At 50.2% G+C, this 18,154-nt stretch overlaps 2 protein-coding genes across 2 annotated transcripts; one reads left to right on the plus strand and one right to left on the minus strand.

Moving 5' to 3' along the window:
• Nucleotides 1–7,928: 7,928 nt before the first annotated feature.
• On the minus strand, nucleotides 7,929–10,439 carry LOC117865508 (cell number regulator 6). The gene is made up of 4 exons (XM_034749736.2): nucleotides 10,147–10,439; nucleotides 9,893–10,007; nucleotides 8,934–9,205; nucleotides 7,929–8,531 (listed from the first exon to the last, which is right to left on the minus strand). Exons 1-4 carry the CDS (start codon nucleotides 10,282–10,284, stop codon nucleotides 8,292–8,294), a joined length of 765 nt encoding a protein of 254 aa, XP_034605627.1. The 5' UTR covers nucleotides 10,285–10,439; the 3' UTR covers nucleotides 7,929–8,291.
• A 5,486-nt stretch (nucleotides 10,440–15,925) lies between these two features.
• Nucleotides 15,926–17,356, plus strand: LOC117864666 (UDP-glycosyltransferase 92A1). Its single transcript, XM_034748784.1, has one exon. It carries the CDS (start codon nucleotides 15,926–15,928, stop codon nucleotides 17,354–17,356), a length of 1,431 nt encoding a protein of 476 aa, XP_034604675.1.
• Nucleotides 17,357–18,154: the final 798 nt, after the last annotated feature.

Genomic DNA, 18,154 nt, shown 5'->3' on the forward strand with positions numbered 1-18,154 from the left:
GAATCATCACACGATCAATAATACAACATATTTACCTTTACCTTTCGGCTTCACGCCATTGCCCTAGGAGTAGGAGTAATGTAGCTTCTCGACGAGTTCCTTCTAGCAAGCTGGGCTGCATCGACCTCAATCTCCGGCGAGCTGCAAGTTCTGTCACCAGCTGTTCTAGGCTTTAACCACCGGGCGCATCGCTGTGGTTTCATCTAGTTTCATCTACCAGTTATCGAGTATCTTGGATCTTTGACTTACGGCGCATCGCTTCTGTCTCGATCTACGGTATTCACCAATTGTCCTGCCTTGATTAAGCTCGCGTCGGCTGATATTTATCTGTTCTTTCGTCTTGCCGTTCAGTTTGCTTTAATTAGCTTTAGATCGGTTCATCATAGACGATAGATCATTTAATAGCCTGTTGCATCTTAATCTTGGCCATCTTCGGAGTGTTGTTGGGAGCAAGTTCCGTTGTGATTGGATTCATCGGCTAGAGGGGTTCAGATTAACATCCTACTAAATATTTCTAGACTTCAATTACCGGGCGCATCGTTGTGGTTTCACCTAGAAATATTGGTGGTGACGTTAGTTTAGATCTCATCGGCTTGTGGCTCTAGCTATGGTGGAGCAACAACTCAACAGCATCTTGTTTCCTATTGGCCGTCTGGCTGATGGTTATTGTAAATTATATTAAATTGGCCCGATCGGCCAACTCCATCGAACTTCGAGAGAATTATCTCCACCTTGTCAGTTGAATGGTCAACTGACTGGCACGTCGGCGCACACCACGCGCACCGATTTGGATTCTGCACTGGAGTTAAGCAGATCTCCTAGGTCCTCATGTGGTGATGCAGGGTCCACCATCATCAGGATTTTGCGTCAACAGAGTCTTATATGTATAACTCATGTACCTTGTCCTACCTGGACATTATTTTCTAGGACTATATAATGAAACCACCAGCACCCTCATTGGGTTAAGCCGTTCCAACATATTTCACATGGTATAAGAGCCACCTCCTCCTAAATACATCTAGCTAGAAATTAGCATTTTTGTTTCTTTTTCTTGTCGACGATCTACATAGCTTCGACGAGTTCGGCTTCAATGACTTTCAACATCCCGGTTTCTAAGAAACTCACTCGAGCGAATTTCCTGGTGTGGCGAGCCCAGGTGATGCCTGCCATGCGAGGTGCGCGGCTTGTTGGGATTCTGATGGCTCTTCGGTGCAACCTGTGCCCATGATTACTGTCAAGAAAGCTAACACCACAGAAGAACAGGTGGAAAATCCCACCTACATGCAATTGATTGCACAAGATCAACAAGTATTGTCCTACCTTTTGTCGTCCATGACTAAGGAGATTCTGGTTCAAGTCTCTTCTCTAGAGCATGCGTCGGAAGTTTGGAAAGCTATTACAGACATGTTCTCCTCTCAATCAAAGTCGCACGTTCTTCAAATCAAGTCTCAACTTTCCAGGCAGAAGAAAGGAGATCAACTTGCGTCGGCTTATTATACTAAGATGAAAAGGCTTGCAGATGAGATGGCTGGTTCAGGCAAGAAGCTCAAAGATGGCGATGTCATCGATTATATTTTGAACATGTTAGATGCTGAATATAACCCGTTTGTATCTTCTATGTCCATCAAGGATAATGTGAGCTTGAGTGATCTATATGGTCAATTGCTCTCCTATGAGGCTCGCCTGCTCCAACAGAATCAAGATGGTGGATGCTTCTATTTCTCGGCCAACACCGCCTCTTGCGGTCGGGGTCGTGGACGTGGCCGTGGTCGAGGCCCTGGTCGTGGTGCATCTTCTTTTGGTCGTGGCTTTGGCAATTGTCAAGACCATCGTCAGGAATCTAATGATCAGGATGAAGGGCCATGGTGTCAACTCTGTGAACACTATGGCCATACTATTCATCATTGCTGGTGCTCGTCTCCGTGATGAAATTCTTATCCTACCCTCTCATATAAATAATCATGCTAGGGATATGAACAATAGTTTTACTGATTTGTCTAATGCCTCACCTAAATTGTTTGAGCTGTGCCTTGATTCAGATCTAGGTGACCAAGTATCTATTACCAGACCGGTGGTCTTTCCATTTTTGGTACCATTCCAAGATTCCCCTTCCGATTTTATGCTATGCAACAACCCTAGCACGAACTCCAGAGCTGATATGCTGCCGGTGTAGTACTACGCAACCAAGGCAGATTTGCTCCTGCTGGCTCCAACAATGACTACGGTAGATTCTGCGTCAGCCAGTCCCTCCTCGCCAAGTGTCCCCCTGCCACTGTCCTCAGCTTCTGCTGGATTGCCCCTGCCCACTCCGTTTTCGCTAGCTGTCCTGACAGCTTCTGCCACCCCACCGGTGTCCTTGGGATCGCTTGAGGGAGCTGCTGGATCTTCTGTGCCACCGAATTCTGTTGAGGCGTCTGTTCATGCAAGAAGGCTTCCGCCTCCTCCACTTGGACCTCCTCGTCCTATTCATGGATTGATTGTGTCCTCCACTAGAAGATCGAGGACGTATCTCCAAGACAACATACGATAGCCTAAACAATGGTTGTGTTCGGGTGTGATTTTTTGCTGCTGATTCAATAGTGTTCTGTGAGAGAGAATAAGCTGCAGTACGGCTGATAAGCCGGCTGAAAAGGGCAGCCGAACACGCCCAATATATTGATGGCACGATTCATTATGGCTTGATCAGTGAAGCTACAGAACCAAGGTCTTTTTGTGACGCTCTTACTTCTCCAAATTGGAAGGCTGCTATGGATCTGGAATTTGATGCTCTTATGAAGAACCGTACTTGGCATCTTGTTCCTCCTCAGCCTGGACAAAATGTTATTGATTGCAAGTGGGTGTTTAAGGTTAAGCACAAAACTGATGGCACGGTTGATTGTTACAAAGCTAGGCTTGTTGCCAAAGGGTTCAAACAAAGGTATGGTTTGGATTATGAGGATACAAAGCTAGGCTTGTTGCCAAAGGGTTCAAACAAAGGTATGGTTTGGATTATGAGGATACATTTAGTCCTGTGGTGAAAGCAGCTACTATCAGACTTATATTGTCTTTGGCTATCACCAATCAATGGAGTATACAGCAGCTACATGTTCAAAATGTGTTTTTGCATGGTGTTTTGGAGGAGGATGTTTACATGAAGCAACTGGGTATGCAAGTCCAGAATTTTCAGATTATATGTGCAAACTTGATAAATCATTGTATGGGCTGAAACAAGAACCATGGGCGTGGTATTCTCGCCTTAGTACTAAACTGTTGCAGCTTGGTTTTCAAGGATCCAAGGCAAACACTTCATTGTTCATTTTTCACCAAGGTGATCTTACTATATATTTCTTGGTCTATGTTGATGATATTATCGTTGTCAGCTCTTGTGATTCGGCTGTTCAAAGGTTATTACATAAGCTTCGGGATAATTTTGCTCTCAAAGACTTAGGCCCTTTGCATTATTTTTTGGGAATTTCAGATAAGCTCTCATTTGATGTCAGCGAGCTCTTGGATGATGATACTGCAACAAGGTATAGGAGTATTGTGGTGGTCTCCAATATTTGAGATTAATAAGGCCGGATATAGCATTCGCTGTGAACAAAGTTTGTCAATATCTTCACTGCCCAACTTCAATTCTTTATACTGCAATTAAGCGGATTCTTCGCTATATTAGTGGGACTGTTAATATGGGTTGAAAATTGTTAGTCCTCTTCAAATGTCATTAGTGCTTTCTCTGATGCTGATTGGGCCGGCTATTCTGATGATCGCAAATCTACCGGAGGTTTTGCAGTCTTTCTTGGTGCTAATCTTATTTCTTGGCAAGTGAAGAAGTAGGCGACGGTCTCAAAGTGTAGCACAGAGGCTGAGTACAAGGCTCTGACCAATGCCACTGCTGAAATTATATGGGTTCAATCTCTCCTTGCAGAATTGGAAGTAACACAGCACAAGGTGCCGATTCTATGGTGTGACAATATTGGTGTTACATATTTGTCTGCTAATCCAGTGTTTCATGCTCGAACTAAGCATATTGAGGTTGATTATCACTTTGTCAGAGAGAGAGTTGCTCACAAACAGTTGGATGTGCGCATTATTTCGTCTAAAGATCAGGTTGTTGATGGTTTTACAAAACCTTAGCCTATTCGTCAGCTTGTTGAGTTTCGTCGCAATCTGAATATTATTACAAGTGGCTAAGTTTTCTTTTCTATGTTCAGATTGAGGGGATGTAGAAGTACACATGTAATAGGATTAGATCTCTCATTGTATGCAATTAGGACTTAGAGTCCTATACATATAACTCATGTACCTTGTCCTACCTGGACATTATTTTCCAGAACTATATAATGAAACCACCGGCACCCTCCACTACGAGAAACCTTAAATTTGCCGAGTGTTTTTTTTTGCCAAGTGTTTTTTTCGACACTCGGCAAACAAGCTCTTTGCCGAGTGCCGGGCTAAAAACACTCGGCAAAAAAAAACACTCGGCAAACGAGGGACTTTGCCGAGTGTAAGAAAACACTCGGCAAAGAGGGAGTTTTGCTGAGTGTCAAAAAAAACACTCGGCAAAGAGTGGGGTTTGCCGAGTATTTTTTTGACACTCGGCAAAACAATAATTTTTTTTCTCTTTTCACCTTGAAATTTTTTCTACTCTCCACATACAACATGTTAAAGTTTGGTATATTTTTCAATTTCTTTGCTATATTTATTTAATTAATTGCATTTCAAGAAAATTTTTGGTATAAGTCAAATTTGAACCGCAAGTGATTCAAATTATAGAATAAAATGAGTAGAAAAATGATATTCATGTTATTTGACCCAATTTGAGACCTGACCCGTGAAATGAAAAGAAATTTTGAACATCTTGTTTAGGAAACACGACCACGAACGTATGGTAGTGGTATTTTTAAATTGTAAAAAAAAACAAGCAAAGTCTGAAAATCATGAGATTTGTCATGATGTGATGATATCATACGTGGAGGCTGTGGAAAAAAATTGAAAAGGTTTTGCACATTTCCTCACGTACGATGTTTACAAACCGAAGCATCTCAGAAGAAGAATAGTAATGTTGAGACGGATTCGATAAGATTTGGAGTCAAAGTGACGGTCGAGTTTTGATTTAACTACAAAACTTTTTGTATAGTCAATAAAGAATATATATTATTTCATGTGAATTTTTGGCAATTTTTTGAAACTGTTGGATAATTTTTGAATTTTTTAAAATAGCTTTGCCGAGTGTCCTGGATTAGACACTCAGCAAAGCAACCCTTTACCGAGTGTCACACCTAGGACACTCGGCGATTTTTTCTTCCGCAGCGCCCAGGACATATAGTCCCACCGACTCAGCACCCCACCCGGCCCCCTCCGCAACCCCCACCCGCGCGCCCCCTCGTCTTCCTCCGCCACCCCCACCCGCCCCCCAACTTCCTCTCCCTGTCACCGCCGCCCGGCATCCGGCGCCGGCCCCCGCCGCCGCCCCTTCCCTCCCTCCCTCTCCTTCCCCGGCTCCCTCCCCTCTGGCCGGATCCGCGCTATCCTTCCCCGGCTCCCTCCCCTCCGACCGGATTTGGCCTCTCCTTCCCCGGCTCCCTCCCCTCCGGCCGGATTCGGCCTCTCCTTCCCCGGCTCCCTCCCCTCCGGCCGGATCCGCGCCCCCTTCTTCCCCTCCGGCGCGGATCCGGCGGCCCCCAGCTCTCTCCCCTCCGGATCTGGGGCGGGCCAGGGGTGACGCGGGCTAGGGATGGCACGGGCCACGGAGCCGTCCAAGAGCTCCGGGAGGTGGCGGCGGCGGCTCCGGGTGGTGTCGGCGGCGGGCTTCCCCCCACCTTCCCGGATTCCAATGGCGGCGTGGTATTGGTGGTAGCGGCGGGGGCTGGTGGCGCGGCGGCGACGCTGTTGGTGGATGGCGGCAGGCTTCATGGCGTGGCGGCGGGAGGCAAGGGTGGGGGCCTGGTGGCAGCGGGGTTCATGGCCTGGCGGCAGGAGGCAAGGGTGGCGGCGACCGACGGCAGTGGCGGCGGCCGGCGGTGGTGCTAGCTTGTTTTTTTTTCTAAAAAATCATTGCCGAGTGTTTTTTGCCACTCGGCAAAGCTTTTACCGAGTGCCCGACGTTTGACACTCGGCAAATCCACTGTTTGCCGAGGGAAAGTTCGCCGAGTCCTGTTTGCCGAGTGTTACACTCGGCAAATGCTTTGCCAAGTGTTTTTGGGCCTTCGCCGAGTGCTCGGGGCACTCAGCAAACTTACTGTTTCCGGTAGTGCTCGTTGGGTTAAGCCGTTCCAGCATATTTCACAATAGGACCGTAGTAATGTAGGAGGAGTTGAAACGGGGCGCGGCAAGGAGTGATCCAGAAACGACCACAAGTAGGGGATGAGGAGGCACCTGAGATGGTAGTGGAGTAGTAGTCATGGAGGAGGTGTTCTTGGAACTGACTGCCCGGCCTGGTGTAGCGCTGCTGCTCTGGGGTGCGCCGTGCCGCACTAGCAGCTGCGAGAGGCGGTCTGGGATGCGTCGCCAGCGGACCACGAGGAGTGTTAACAGTGGGAGGAGGGGTGGTGGTGGCGGCAGCGCCGGTGCGGGATGCGCCAGAGCCGAGGACGCCCGTCTCGCGAGAGGCGAGCGGCGTCATCTTTCCTTCAGATCCTGTACGTGATTTTGTGATCTAGTCTACCAAAGGATAAAATAAGGATTCACCTATGACAATTGCATTGGATGTAATTGTTCCCTGCACGTTCTACTTTTAATTTGTTGAGAAGGATTGCACCAGAAAAGATATTAGGATTAGAATTGAGAGTTTGAATTGAATCCTAGTCGCGTACCAGGCATAACACTTTTCTCAAGACAATCTAGCAAGAATTCTGTGTGCCTGTGACACCTCCTTGTAAAAGGCAAGAGTATGTGGCTTGGAAATTAATAAACAATCGAACTTATTTGTCTTCCAACCGACACTCTCGCTAAATCATCAGTTTTGTTCTTGATTTGTTCTCTTTGCATTTTAATCAGACCAGCACAAACAGTTACGCAAAACATGTCATGTATTATTGTCTTATTTTTCTTTGGTGACAAATGCTGATGGTAATCAAGGACTCTGCAAATGTTGTTCAAGCTGAAGCATTTCATCTATGAGTTATATATGTGTTTGGTCGTATGCACCAAATGATACATATATGGATGATCAATCAATTTTCTTGAACCATATGGTTCATCACTCTTAGTAGAAAATTAGCTCAAGTGGGATGGATTCATCCTAAATGAGATACGGTTCACCCAACCAAATATAAAGATCATCATCCATCTTGAACCATTCCCTAGGTGTATAATAATATCTATAAATCTAGGAAAGTTAAAACGACCTACAATTTACAATTTGGAACGGAGGGACTTCATGCAACAAATATAAATACACCCTAAGTTGACCAACAATCCATGTCGTGTGGAAAAGGTAGAGCATGCACGACGGTCAGTGTGGGTGCGCACGACCAGCAGCGGACGCGAGCCCCACTCAGGCAGAAGCTTCTAAGCCCAGATTTCCCCCATGTGCGAGCGATGCGGCAGCAAGTCCAGCAGGTCGACGATCCACATTGAACAGTGGTTATCTTTTGCCAACTACATTGTGGGAATTAAGCTGTGCAACTACTGAAAATATCTTCAGATATTTTGCCAACAATGGATATATAGGGGCATTACAATCTAGTCTACCAGTGCATGCGAATAGACATACAGTACTGAATCTTCGCTTCTAGGATGTGTCCTATCGTGCGTTTGAATGACGAATCTGACTAGGCCCTTACATATGTTCACTTCCAGGACATCCAATTATGAAGAACATATGCGCAATGCAACAAGGAAGAGAGCCACCAAACTGAGATCTTATGTAAACCAAGCAACCAGCAGCCATCATCTCCATCAACAACCCAAGTGTAGCTTTGGTTGCCTCTTCCTGCTAGCAGGTCTCATGTATAATATATCCCTCCGCTCCAAACTATAGATCGTTTTGGCTTTTTTAGATTCATAGACTTTATTATGCACTTAGATATACCCTACATCTAGATGCATAATAATATCTATGCATCTAGAAAAACCAAGATAACCTATAACTTGAAACAGAGGGAGTAGAAGATTAAGGTTCACTGTAGCCACATGGCAAGAACTTCGGTAACAGGTCTCATGTACCGCCTTAACCAAAAAGAATATAGGGGAGTTACTGTATCTCTATTTCAGCACTAATTAAAATCCACCAAGACTACTCCAGGCCTGTTTTGCACTTCCTGCTAAATGCTAGGTATGCGCTTGTACGCTGATATGATCACTCTCTCGCTCTACAGAGGGATGACCTCAACCTCAGCATAGCCATGCGCAGTCTCCGGTGCTTCACTCTCTGGTGCCGAGGCTGAAGGGCCAATCTCAGCCATGCTCATCTCTTGCACCGGCGGTGGGTTCATGATGGTCGCTGGAGCAACGCTCTGGGCATCAAGCCGGCCTTTCCTCTCGCGATGCTCCTGGCAAATGGCGCAGCAGTGCAGAGTGCCATGAACCAGCCAAGGATTGCATGGAGAATCCTGATGAAGGAATACAAATGAGATATATGACCCGTTAGTTAATATAAGGTTCATCACGTGGCTGCAGGAAACATATAAACACGACCACACCCGCTACTTAAGATAGGACTACGCTGTTCGAGAAACATCGATCTAGCGTCAGAGCATATGCATGGAAGGATTATTTAGGGGTGGTCACTAATCAATACAGTTTAACAAATTTAAGCTCCTGCATGCAGTTCTACCAAGCTACTAGCTACTTGATGCCTCAAATCACTATTCCAAATGCAAACAGTGTTTTACCCCGAAACAGCACATATCAGTAAATGTTCTACTGAATGGAAACTAGTACCGACATCAACTAGGATGATGCAAATTAAGTACGTAAAAAGCTCAGTAAGAGCCAATGAAAGCATTACAAACCTTGAGATGGTATTTCTTCTGAAGGTTTTCGCGGGGAGAAGAGAGGCAGGCACAAGATATGATCCAACAAGACAGTAGCCCTTCACCAATCAGGTATGATAAGTGTGGGTCAAGAACACCATTCAGTACCCCTGTTAGTGTTAGGATAGCCAGTGCGGTGCCACCTCCAACACAAACAGCATGACAAGCGCAACGTCTCGTCCATGGGATTCCATCAAGAGCCTCGGCGTTACGTCCAAACAGCACGCAAGGGCATAGTAACCCAGTCCAGCCTAACAAAGAAATAAGAGACCCCACGAGACACTTAAAACACAGTCAATCATTAACTAATTCAATAGAACAACAGATGTCAGGATACAATGGCCAGTTAACGTTAGAGCAGATACTGGCCCTTCATCAGTACTACTCAGCTAGGATTCAGTAGCTAGAGTTGGCCAGGGTTCCATTTACTTCCAAGCTCGGCTACTATGAATTGCAGATTAGCATGGCATTACAGTCAAGAGAAAAGGAACATGGAAATAAAAGAAACAAACAACTACCACACCCGTTCTTAAATATCCAGCGAGCAAGCAAATTACTTGTTTTAAGCATCATATATTTGGAACGGATGGAGTATGTCGAGGACTAACAACACCCGACAACATCATAGAACTCAGTCTGCTATCAGGAAATGGTTGCAGACATATGATACAAAAGGCATTTGGATGGCGCTAAATTTGCGATGCAAAGAGTTACAGATTCCTCCACATAGATCTGGAAATCCATGTTTGCTACAACTACAAGCATGGGAATTGGTAAATGCATGAGAGCCCGGCAAGAAGGAAACAATAGCATTTCCTGCAGACACGGATCCGATCCATCCGCACAGAGACAAGTAGAAACGAAACGACAAGAAGACAAATAGTAAAAGTGGGGAGGGTAATAACTAATAATGCGTGGAGATAGCTAGCGCTACGTACAGCTCTGGGGATCCTCGGCGCACCCGAAGATCCCGGTGGCCCAGGGCTCGTCGGCGGGGAGCTGGTAGCCCGGCGGCAGCTCCTGCCAGCACACGTCGCACTTCCTCACCTTGAACTGCATCGGAATCGCAAAAACACGGACAACATACCCGCATAGATCAGCCGAGATCAAAGGGGATAGAAGTGAAGGACGCAAAGATCGAGGGGCGGGGGACGCCGATCGGCCGGTGGCCGGCCGGGAATAGGGACCACACCTGGACGGCCTGGTTGAGCTCGCCGGGGCGGATGTCCTCGGCGCCGGCAACCGGCGCGTCCCCGTCCTTCTCCTCCTTGCCCAGCTTCACGTAGCGCCTGCGGCCGTGGCTCGGCTCCGCATCCGCCGCTCCCGCCATCGCGCCTCGTAGCGGATCGGCGATGAGCAGATCGACGCGACCCTAGCACCCTTCCTCCCCCTTCTCTCCCTCTCCTGGTGGCGGTGGTAGTGGCACGAGAGCCGACGCCGCCTCGGCGAGTTGGAAAGTGTAGGAGGCGTGACCGCGTGAGAGCGAGACCGATGGGATGGCGTGAGGGCGGGTCCCACTCGAGCGACGGAGCGAGCTGATGGAACCGGAACCAAAACCGCGATCGGACCGGTGGGAAACGGTTTTGACTTTTGAGTTCAAAAAGTTCAGGGATGCCGATCAAGTTGGCTTGATCCGACCTCGTCAACTTACCAGCCGTAGAGCTGCAACTTTGGGCGTATTATTATAATTTCGCAAAAGCTAAATGGAGAGGGCTCTCAGCTAAGAGCCCTCTTCTTGTCTTTCTGAACACACCGGAGGAAGTTAGTTCTCAAACGAAGTGACACACGCCGGAGGAGAAGACATGAGTTAGGATTTTCGGGTTGGGGCTTCCTGGGGTCATTCTGGGCCCGCCGAGCTTAGAGGGAGAGCCTGGGCGGCCAGCAGTGGTGGCGAGTCGCCGGCCGGGGCGGTGCTGGACAATCGGTGGCACGTGCCCGCAGTGGGGGTGAAGAATGTTGGTGGGCGGTGTGGTTGGTGGCTAGGTTGCCGCTGGGCACGGGCAGTGGGAGCAGGTGCGAGGGAGCGCGGTGGATATAGAGAGGAAGGAGAAGGGGAAGGAGGGAGGGGAGGTTGGAGGGTGGTCCTTGCCGGTGTCTTTGGGGATACAGGCGAGGGGAGGGTGGCGGCAGGGGCGATGCATGCCGCATTTTCCCTCCCACGGATCGGCACGAGCTATAACCGCTACCGGAGGTGGCTGCGGGTGGGGGAGGGGCGGCTTGGCAGGAGCCGACGGTCACTGGTAGAGAAACGACCTTCCATCCAGCTACAAAGGTCTTGATCATTTTTGAACCCGGGATTAAAGGAGTTTAAGTCACGGGTCTAAATTTTGTAGTCTGTCGAACCCCTTTCAATCCCGTTTGGTAGTTCCAACCGGGACTAAAGTGGAGCTTTTACAACCGGGACTAAAAAATTTCACGCGCCCCCCTCTCTCTCTCTACCTTATCTTCTCTCCTCCTCTCCCTTTCTCCCTTATCTCTTCTCCTATCTCCAGGCGCAGGCAGCAGCCTTTCTCTTCTTCCTTATCTTCTCTCCTCCTCCTCTCCCTTTCTTCTAGGCGGAGCGGCGGGGGGCACAAGCTGCCGGCCTGATAGGGGCGGCAGGAGCAGCGCGTGGCCAGGCCTCTGGCGGGGGCGTAGCTCCCCGCGGTGCGGGCAGGCGAGCAGGCGCGACCCAGCATGGCGCCGATAGGTGAGGACCTGGCGTGGCGTAGCCGGAGCAAGCAGGACGGTGGAGGTGGCCTATTTTTTTATTTTTTTAACCTTTTTAGTCTCGGTTGGTAGTACCAACCAGGACTAAAGGAGGTCTTTAGTCCCGGGTGAAATACCCGGGCCTAAAGAAGGGGCCTTCAGTCTCGAAAGATTAGTTCCGGTTGGATTTTTGAGACCTATACGTCTCTCCAACTAGGATTAATGCTCACTTTTCCACCAGTGGACGGCGAGGGTGCCACCGGATGCCGGGCAAAAGGCAGTCCGGCGCGTGGTAGAAACTTCCGTCGTGCTGTGGGCGAGTCACGAGAGGATGAAGAAGATAAGGTTGTAGATGGGGCCCGCACTAGCAGTCAACGATGGAGCGGGCCACGTGTCATATATGCTAGCACTACTCTGTCTAGTTGGGTCCTTATAATTTTATGTACCGTCCAATGCATAAATTTTTAGCACTATCCGTGACATAGAGCTATACGGTAAATGTATTGGTATATCACAAACATGAAGGTTGTGCCATGGCTAGAATCGTCTCGACACGGCAGATACACCGACACAATACCTTTTTCTTTGCAGTGAATGAAGGATAGCGAGAAAGAAGGAAGTTTCGATATTTGATGTTTTGAATTACAGTAAATACTTTGATCATAGGTGTACGACGACTTAATGCATTAGATGCGGCTTCCTGCTAGAATCGGTGTGACTGCCTTCCGCAAATAAATTAACTGACCTTACCCTGTCCAACCATGTAACCATTTATTCATCCTCCTCTTTCTCTTCTTCCTCTTTCTCTCTCCTCTGGAGTTCAGTGCACAATACTACCAGCTAGTAGTATAGAGTATAGATTGTTTTTTGTATGGGTAAAATTGTAATTAGCACGATATATATTATTCGGGGAAGTCAGCCCAGCTTCAAGGAGCTCGGAAATGCCCCTCTCGAGCTCCACGACGTCCCTCCCATGCCGGCGTCGTACCTCATGCGCGAAACGCTCCTGGACCCGGAGACTGAGCTATAAAAGTAGATGATGAACGCGATGCGCCGGAACACGGAGCCCGATGGCATCCTAGTGAACACGTTCGCGTCGCTGGAACCTCGAGCTGTGGGGGCTCTCAGGGACCCGCGGATTCTTCTTCCCAGTGGAGAGTGCAGGGTGCCTCCAGTATAATGCGTCGGGCCACTGGTCGCCTCTGGCGCCGCTGGCGCTGAGGCAGAAGACAAGCATGAGTGCCTCGCGTGGCTCAACGCACAGCCAGAGCACAGCGTCGTGTTCCTCTGTTTCGGGAGCATCGGCGCCGCCACCCACTCGGAGGAGCAGCTCAGGGAGATCGCCACCGGACGGATATCTTGCGCTTGCCGCCATCGCTGCCGGTCGCCGCCAGTCGATTTGATATATTTCAACAATGCCATTTTATATATTTCCAATCATACCCCTATACTACTCATACTACTCATGCATACTACCTGTACTACAGCTTTAGGTTTTAGTAGTATACAATTAATTTCAATTGTCGGATCCTTACATACGAGTCTTTTTCGAACAGTAGTATAAGGTAGTATTGTGTACCATAAAAGACCTCCCCTGATAAGGGCAGCTCCGGTGTAGTTTAAATGGTGCTAGCATAAGAGAGAAATGGATGGAAGTGACGCAATATGTTGGAGCAAAACTTTCCATCGGTGCTACCCTAGCATCTGAAGCCAAATTGAGCACCCGATGCAAAAGGGGAAAATGATAGCACGTGCTCATTTCTCAAATAAAGTGTGCCAGTCGCCTATATATATGTGGAAAGAAATCATAGGTGCGAGGAGAGAAATTAAAGTTGTTAATTACAGCAATATTTTTAATATCTAGTGGATCCCACTAAAACGCTGGAGCATTTTTTTGGGGCTAGACTGGCTATCCTTAACGTGGCTTCCTTTGCATCGTAGTAACGGAATGTACGCAAAAGTTGCTCTAAGAGAACCATAAGATAACACACATGTGAGTTGCTGTTCAGAATCTTCATGCCACTGCTCCTGCTGCACTCTACCATCACCATCACCATAGCAAAGACCATGAACTGGAGAAAAACCTAGTGCCTGCTCGAGTCGTTTGGCCGGCTCGAAGGGCGCGAGTTCAGTAGCTGCGACGCAGGGCCCTACGTCAACATCGCCTATGGTACGGTGCACCGTGGGAGCTGCCTCCCCAATAATGGGCCTTTAATTGTCCATGGTGGGAGTGGACACCATGCAGCTCTTCTATGACAAGCTCCATCATGGTGGGCACCCCCACCGGTGGCAAACTCCTCCATGGCGGGGTGGCTCTCTCGGACTAGCTAGGTGCTTTCCAAAGGGGTCAATTGAATTTCGATGTCGCATATAGTTGATTTTCGAGATGTTGTAATTTGTGGTTTTTTATGTTTTTCTTGTTGATTTCGTGAGTGTTGCAGTGAGTAATTTATGATGTTGCAATGCATATTTTTTCTGATATCTTCCACGGTTGACTTTTTAATGTTGCATAGTTGGTTTCATGATATTGTAATATCACATTTTATGTGCTTGTATCAATGAATGTTGCGTGAAATATAATTCAATATTGCCGTGAAAAATTTTAACATAAAATACGATGGTAGAGAAAAGAATAAATATGTATTTCTAATGCAATTTTTGTTGTCGCGGATGATATTTTATCGTGTCATAGAAGATTTTCCCATAATGCAATGATGCAACAAAGTGTCTTCAGAGTTTTCATTAGAAAATTTTCCCATAGACATCCAGGTACTATCAACACAGTTTAGCGTAAGTGGGGATCGGTTGAAACTTGAAAGACAATTGACACATATCTTGAATTGCTTGCCACTGGTCCAGGTGTTGTACTTGTAACCCGAATTATCACGCTAAAGAATGAGGCCTGTGATTCAATGCACCGAAAGTTCACTGAATGGTCAAGAACTGATGGAGCTTCCTCAAATTCATCTCGACCAAGAAAAAAAAAACAAACACGAGTCGCTGTGACTCGTTGACTCCCACCCTTTCTGCAACATGGGCCCCACCTGGCAGGATCGCTCCCGCGCCAGGGGAGCCGCGCCGTTTAGCCTTCTCGATCTCGGCGAGATCATCTCGCACTTCAACTCCGCCGACGGCCGACCAAAACCCTCCCTCCGCCAAGTGGGCATGGCGCCGCCACCGTCCCCGCCCGAGCTGATGGACGAGCTCATCGAGGAGGTCCTCCTCCGCCTCCCTCCGGACCACCCCGCGTGGAGCTGGAATGCGGCGGTGCTCTTCGCCGCGGCCCCCGGCGGCGGCTGCAGCCACATCGACTTCCGCCGCGACCCCTTCCTCGTGGTCTTCGTGGGCGCTAGCGGCGGCCGGGCGTTCGCTTGTGTCTACTCTTCCGAGGCTGGTGTGTGGAGCGAGCACACCTATGGTGAGCACATCTATGGCTACTTCCTGTTGTCACCTGCCGTCCTCGTTGAGGACGCGCTCTATACTTCATGTTTCACAAGGGCACCATGATCATCAAGTATGATGTGTCCACTTCGGGAATGTCCGTGATTCATACACCAGACACTTTATATCTGCCATACATTGTGCTGATGACGACGGAGGATGGCGGACTTGGACTCATCTTTGTTGAGGACTCCAAGCTCTACTTGTGCTCGAGGCCTCGAGGGAGGCTGATCCCCGGGTGGTTTGGGGATGGACGGTAAGCAGAGTCATCGAGCTCGAGCCGTTGCTCCCTGTAGACGCCCTCTCGATTTCACCTGAGGCTGACCGGTTTGCCGAATGTGGACTCCCTCCGTCCAGAAATGATTGGTGTATTTGAACTGGGGAAAAATCTTTCAAAGTAGATTTTGACTCTTAATTTCTCTTATAATATAATGTCAATCACTAAAAACTTAATGTCATCTCAAAATAAATTTAAGTACAAATATGTTGATGCAAAATTTATATACTAAATATGCTTATAATTTAACTAATTGTTGGTCAAAGTTTGTAAAGTTTGACTTTTGATTGATCAAAATATACACCTATCATCTTTGGACAGAGGGAGTAGCTTCGTTCTCTTGTGGACGGTCAATGGGTTCTTCACTATCGATCCAAAGTCCGAGCAGGTCAGGAAGGTAGCAGAGGTCAGGAAGGAGGTAAAACGTGCACATGAATTATTGTTTCCTACTCGGACTCGCCTCCTACACAGACCAGCTCGGCCGTCTTTGATATCCGGGTTGTCAGGTTAACCCCTCTCCAAACCCAGCGCCACCACCACCAAACCAAGCGCCATCGCCACCGCCATGGCGGGCAACGAGCGCCGCGCGCACGTCGTCCTCTTCCCGTTCATGGCGCAGGGGCACGTCGCGCCGTTCCGCTGCCTGGCGGAGCTGGTCCGCCGCACGCGCCCCGACGCCCGCGTCACCGTGGTCGCCACTCCTGGGGTGGCCGAGCCCCTCCGCGCCAGCCTTGACGTCGCCGTCCGAGTCCACGAGCTGCCGTTCGACCCGGCCGGCCACGGCCTCCCCGCCGGCGCCGGCACCACGGCCGGCATCGGCTCCCACCACCAGCTCATCGCCCTCTTCGCCGCCTCCGAGTCCCTCCGCCCGGCGTTCCGGCGCTTCCTCGCGGGGCTCCGGGCCGCCGACCCCGCCGCGGCCGTCCACGTCATGGCGGACATGTTCCTGGGCTGGACGCTGGGCGTCGCCCGCGACTCCGGTGCGTCACACTCCGCCGTGCTCACCACCGGCGGCTACGGATCCGCGGTCTACTTCTCGCTCTGGAACGCCGTGCCGCTCCCGCTCCCGGCGGCCGCCGCCTCCCCCGACGACGCGTTCAAGCTGCCGCCGTTCCCGGACGTCGCCATCCGCCGCTCGCAGCTCACCGACCACCTCGCCGCCGCCGACGGGAAGGACGCGTGGTCCACCTTCATTCACAAGCAGATCGCCGCCTTCACCCACACCGACGGGCTGCTTGTCAACACAACGGAGGACCTGGAGCCCAAGGGGCTAGCGATGCTCCGCCAACTCTTCAACGTCCCGATATACCCGGTGGGCCCGCTGCTCCGCGCCACGGCGGCGCCACAGCCGGCGCCGGCGCCGGGAGCGAAGAACGGCGGCGCCATCCTGGCTTGGCTCGACAAGCAGCCTCCGGGCTCCGTGCTGTACGTCTCGTTCGGGTCACAGTACACGATCGGCGCGTCGCAGATGACGGAGCTGGCGACGGGGCTCGAGCGCAGCGGGCACAGGTTCTTGTGGGTGATCCGGCCGACGGCGGCGAGCTCCGGCCTGCCGGAGGGGTTCATGGAGAGGGTGGAGGCGTCAGGGCGAGGTCTCGTGGCGCGGTGCTGGGCGCCGCAGGTGGAGATCCTGGCGCACGAGGCGACCGGCGCGTTCCTGACGCACTGCGGGTGGAACTCGGTGCAGGAGGCCCTCGGCGCCGGCGTGCCGCTGCTCGGGTGGCCGCTCTCGGCGGAGCAGTTCTACAACGCCAAGGTGCTGGCCGAGGAGATGGGGGTGTGCGTCGAGGTGGCGCGCGGGGCGCGCGCCGCGCTGGGCGCGGAGGAGCTCGCGGCAGCAGTGGAGACGGTGCTAGGGGAGACCGTGGAGCGCGCCGAGATGAGGCGGAAGGCGGCGGAGATGAAGGAGGTGATCGCGGCGGCGAGGGGGAGCGGAGGCGATGGGTCGTCACTAATAGTGATGGAGAGGCTCTTCGCCGACGTCATGCATTGTTGATGTGACAAGACTTTCGTTGTAATTCATGTTCTGTAGGGGTCTTATTTAAGAGATTTGCAACAGCTCAAATGCTTGATTTTTAAGTTTGTCTCAATTGGAACAGCAGCTTCGGTATTCTCCTCCAACTCTGGCAATGGCACCGGTGAGCCTTAGGGTTCAGGTTCCGGATTTGGGGTTGGGGGTAGGGTTACATGTGGTCTGCGGGCCTGAAGGAGGCTTTGGGGTGGCTTGCTGGCCGTCGGTGTTGGCGGTCGAGGCAGCAGGAGAGCGGAGGCGGTGCGGGCACCGCCAGAGCCAGGCGGCGGAGGACCCACGACTGGGTGATGGAGGCGAGCGCTAGCGATAGGTTAGTGCGGGAGCGGTCGATACGGCGGTGGCAGATCTGGCGGCCCCGCCGCCGGAGATGGGTAGGGTGGTGGAGGTGGCGGGGGAATCCAACCCGGATAGGTTAGTGTCGGCGGTGAAAGATGGCGGCTGCAGAGGTGGCAGAGGCCGCCAGAGCAGGGCGGATGGTGGCAGCGGCAGGGGTATGGGACCAGACACACCCCTTATTGGACGAACAAATTTGTTGTGTGTGGTGCAGTATTTTTTACATGTGAGTCGTGTCTTTAGGAGGGATAGAAGGACCGCAGTTCGAAGGATTCGAAGAGCAAGGAGCAAGTCTTTCAAGACTTTGAGCAGCAAGAGCAAGTTCAGGAAGGAAAGTCATGCCCTTGATCACAATTTGATCCTATGAACCTTTACTTTTATGTTCAATACACGTATGCCATGCACTTTATAAATATGATAAGTCCTATT

This window comes from Setaria viridis, chromosome 7, assembly GCF_005286985.2.
Source record: "Setaria viridis chromosome 7, Setaria_viridis_v4.0, whole genome shotgun sequence".
NCBI lineage: Eukaryota > Viridiplantae > Streptophyta > Magnoliopsida > Poales > Poaceae > Setaria > Setaria viridis.

Coding starts and splice junctions, on each gene's coding strand:
- LOC117865508 (XM_034749736.2), bottom strand. CDS start 10,284: ATGGCGGGAGCGGCGGATGCGGAGCCGAGCCACGGCCGCAGGCGCTAC. Junction 10,008..10,146: donor AGCTCAACCAGGCCGTCCAG/GTGTGGTCCCTA, acceptor ATTCCGATGCAG/TTCAAGGTGAGGAAGTGCGA. Junction 9,206..9,892: donor CGCCGAGGATCCCCAGAGCT/GTACGTAGCGCT, acceptor TTTCTTTGTTAG/GCTGGACTGGGTTACTATGC.
- LOC117864666 (XM_034748784.1), top strand. CDS start 15,926: ATGGCGGGCAACGAGCGCCGCGCGCACGTCGTCCTCTTCCCGTTCATG.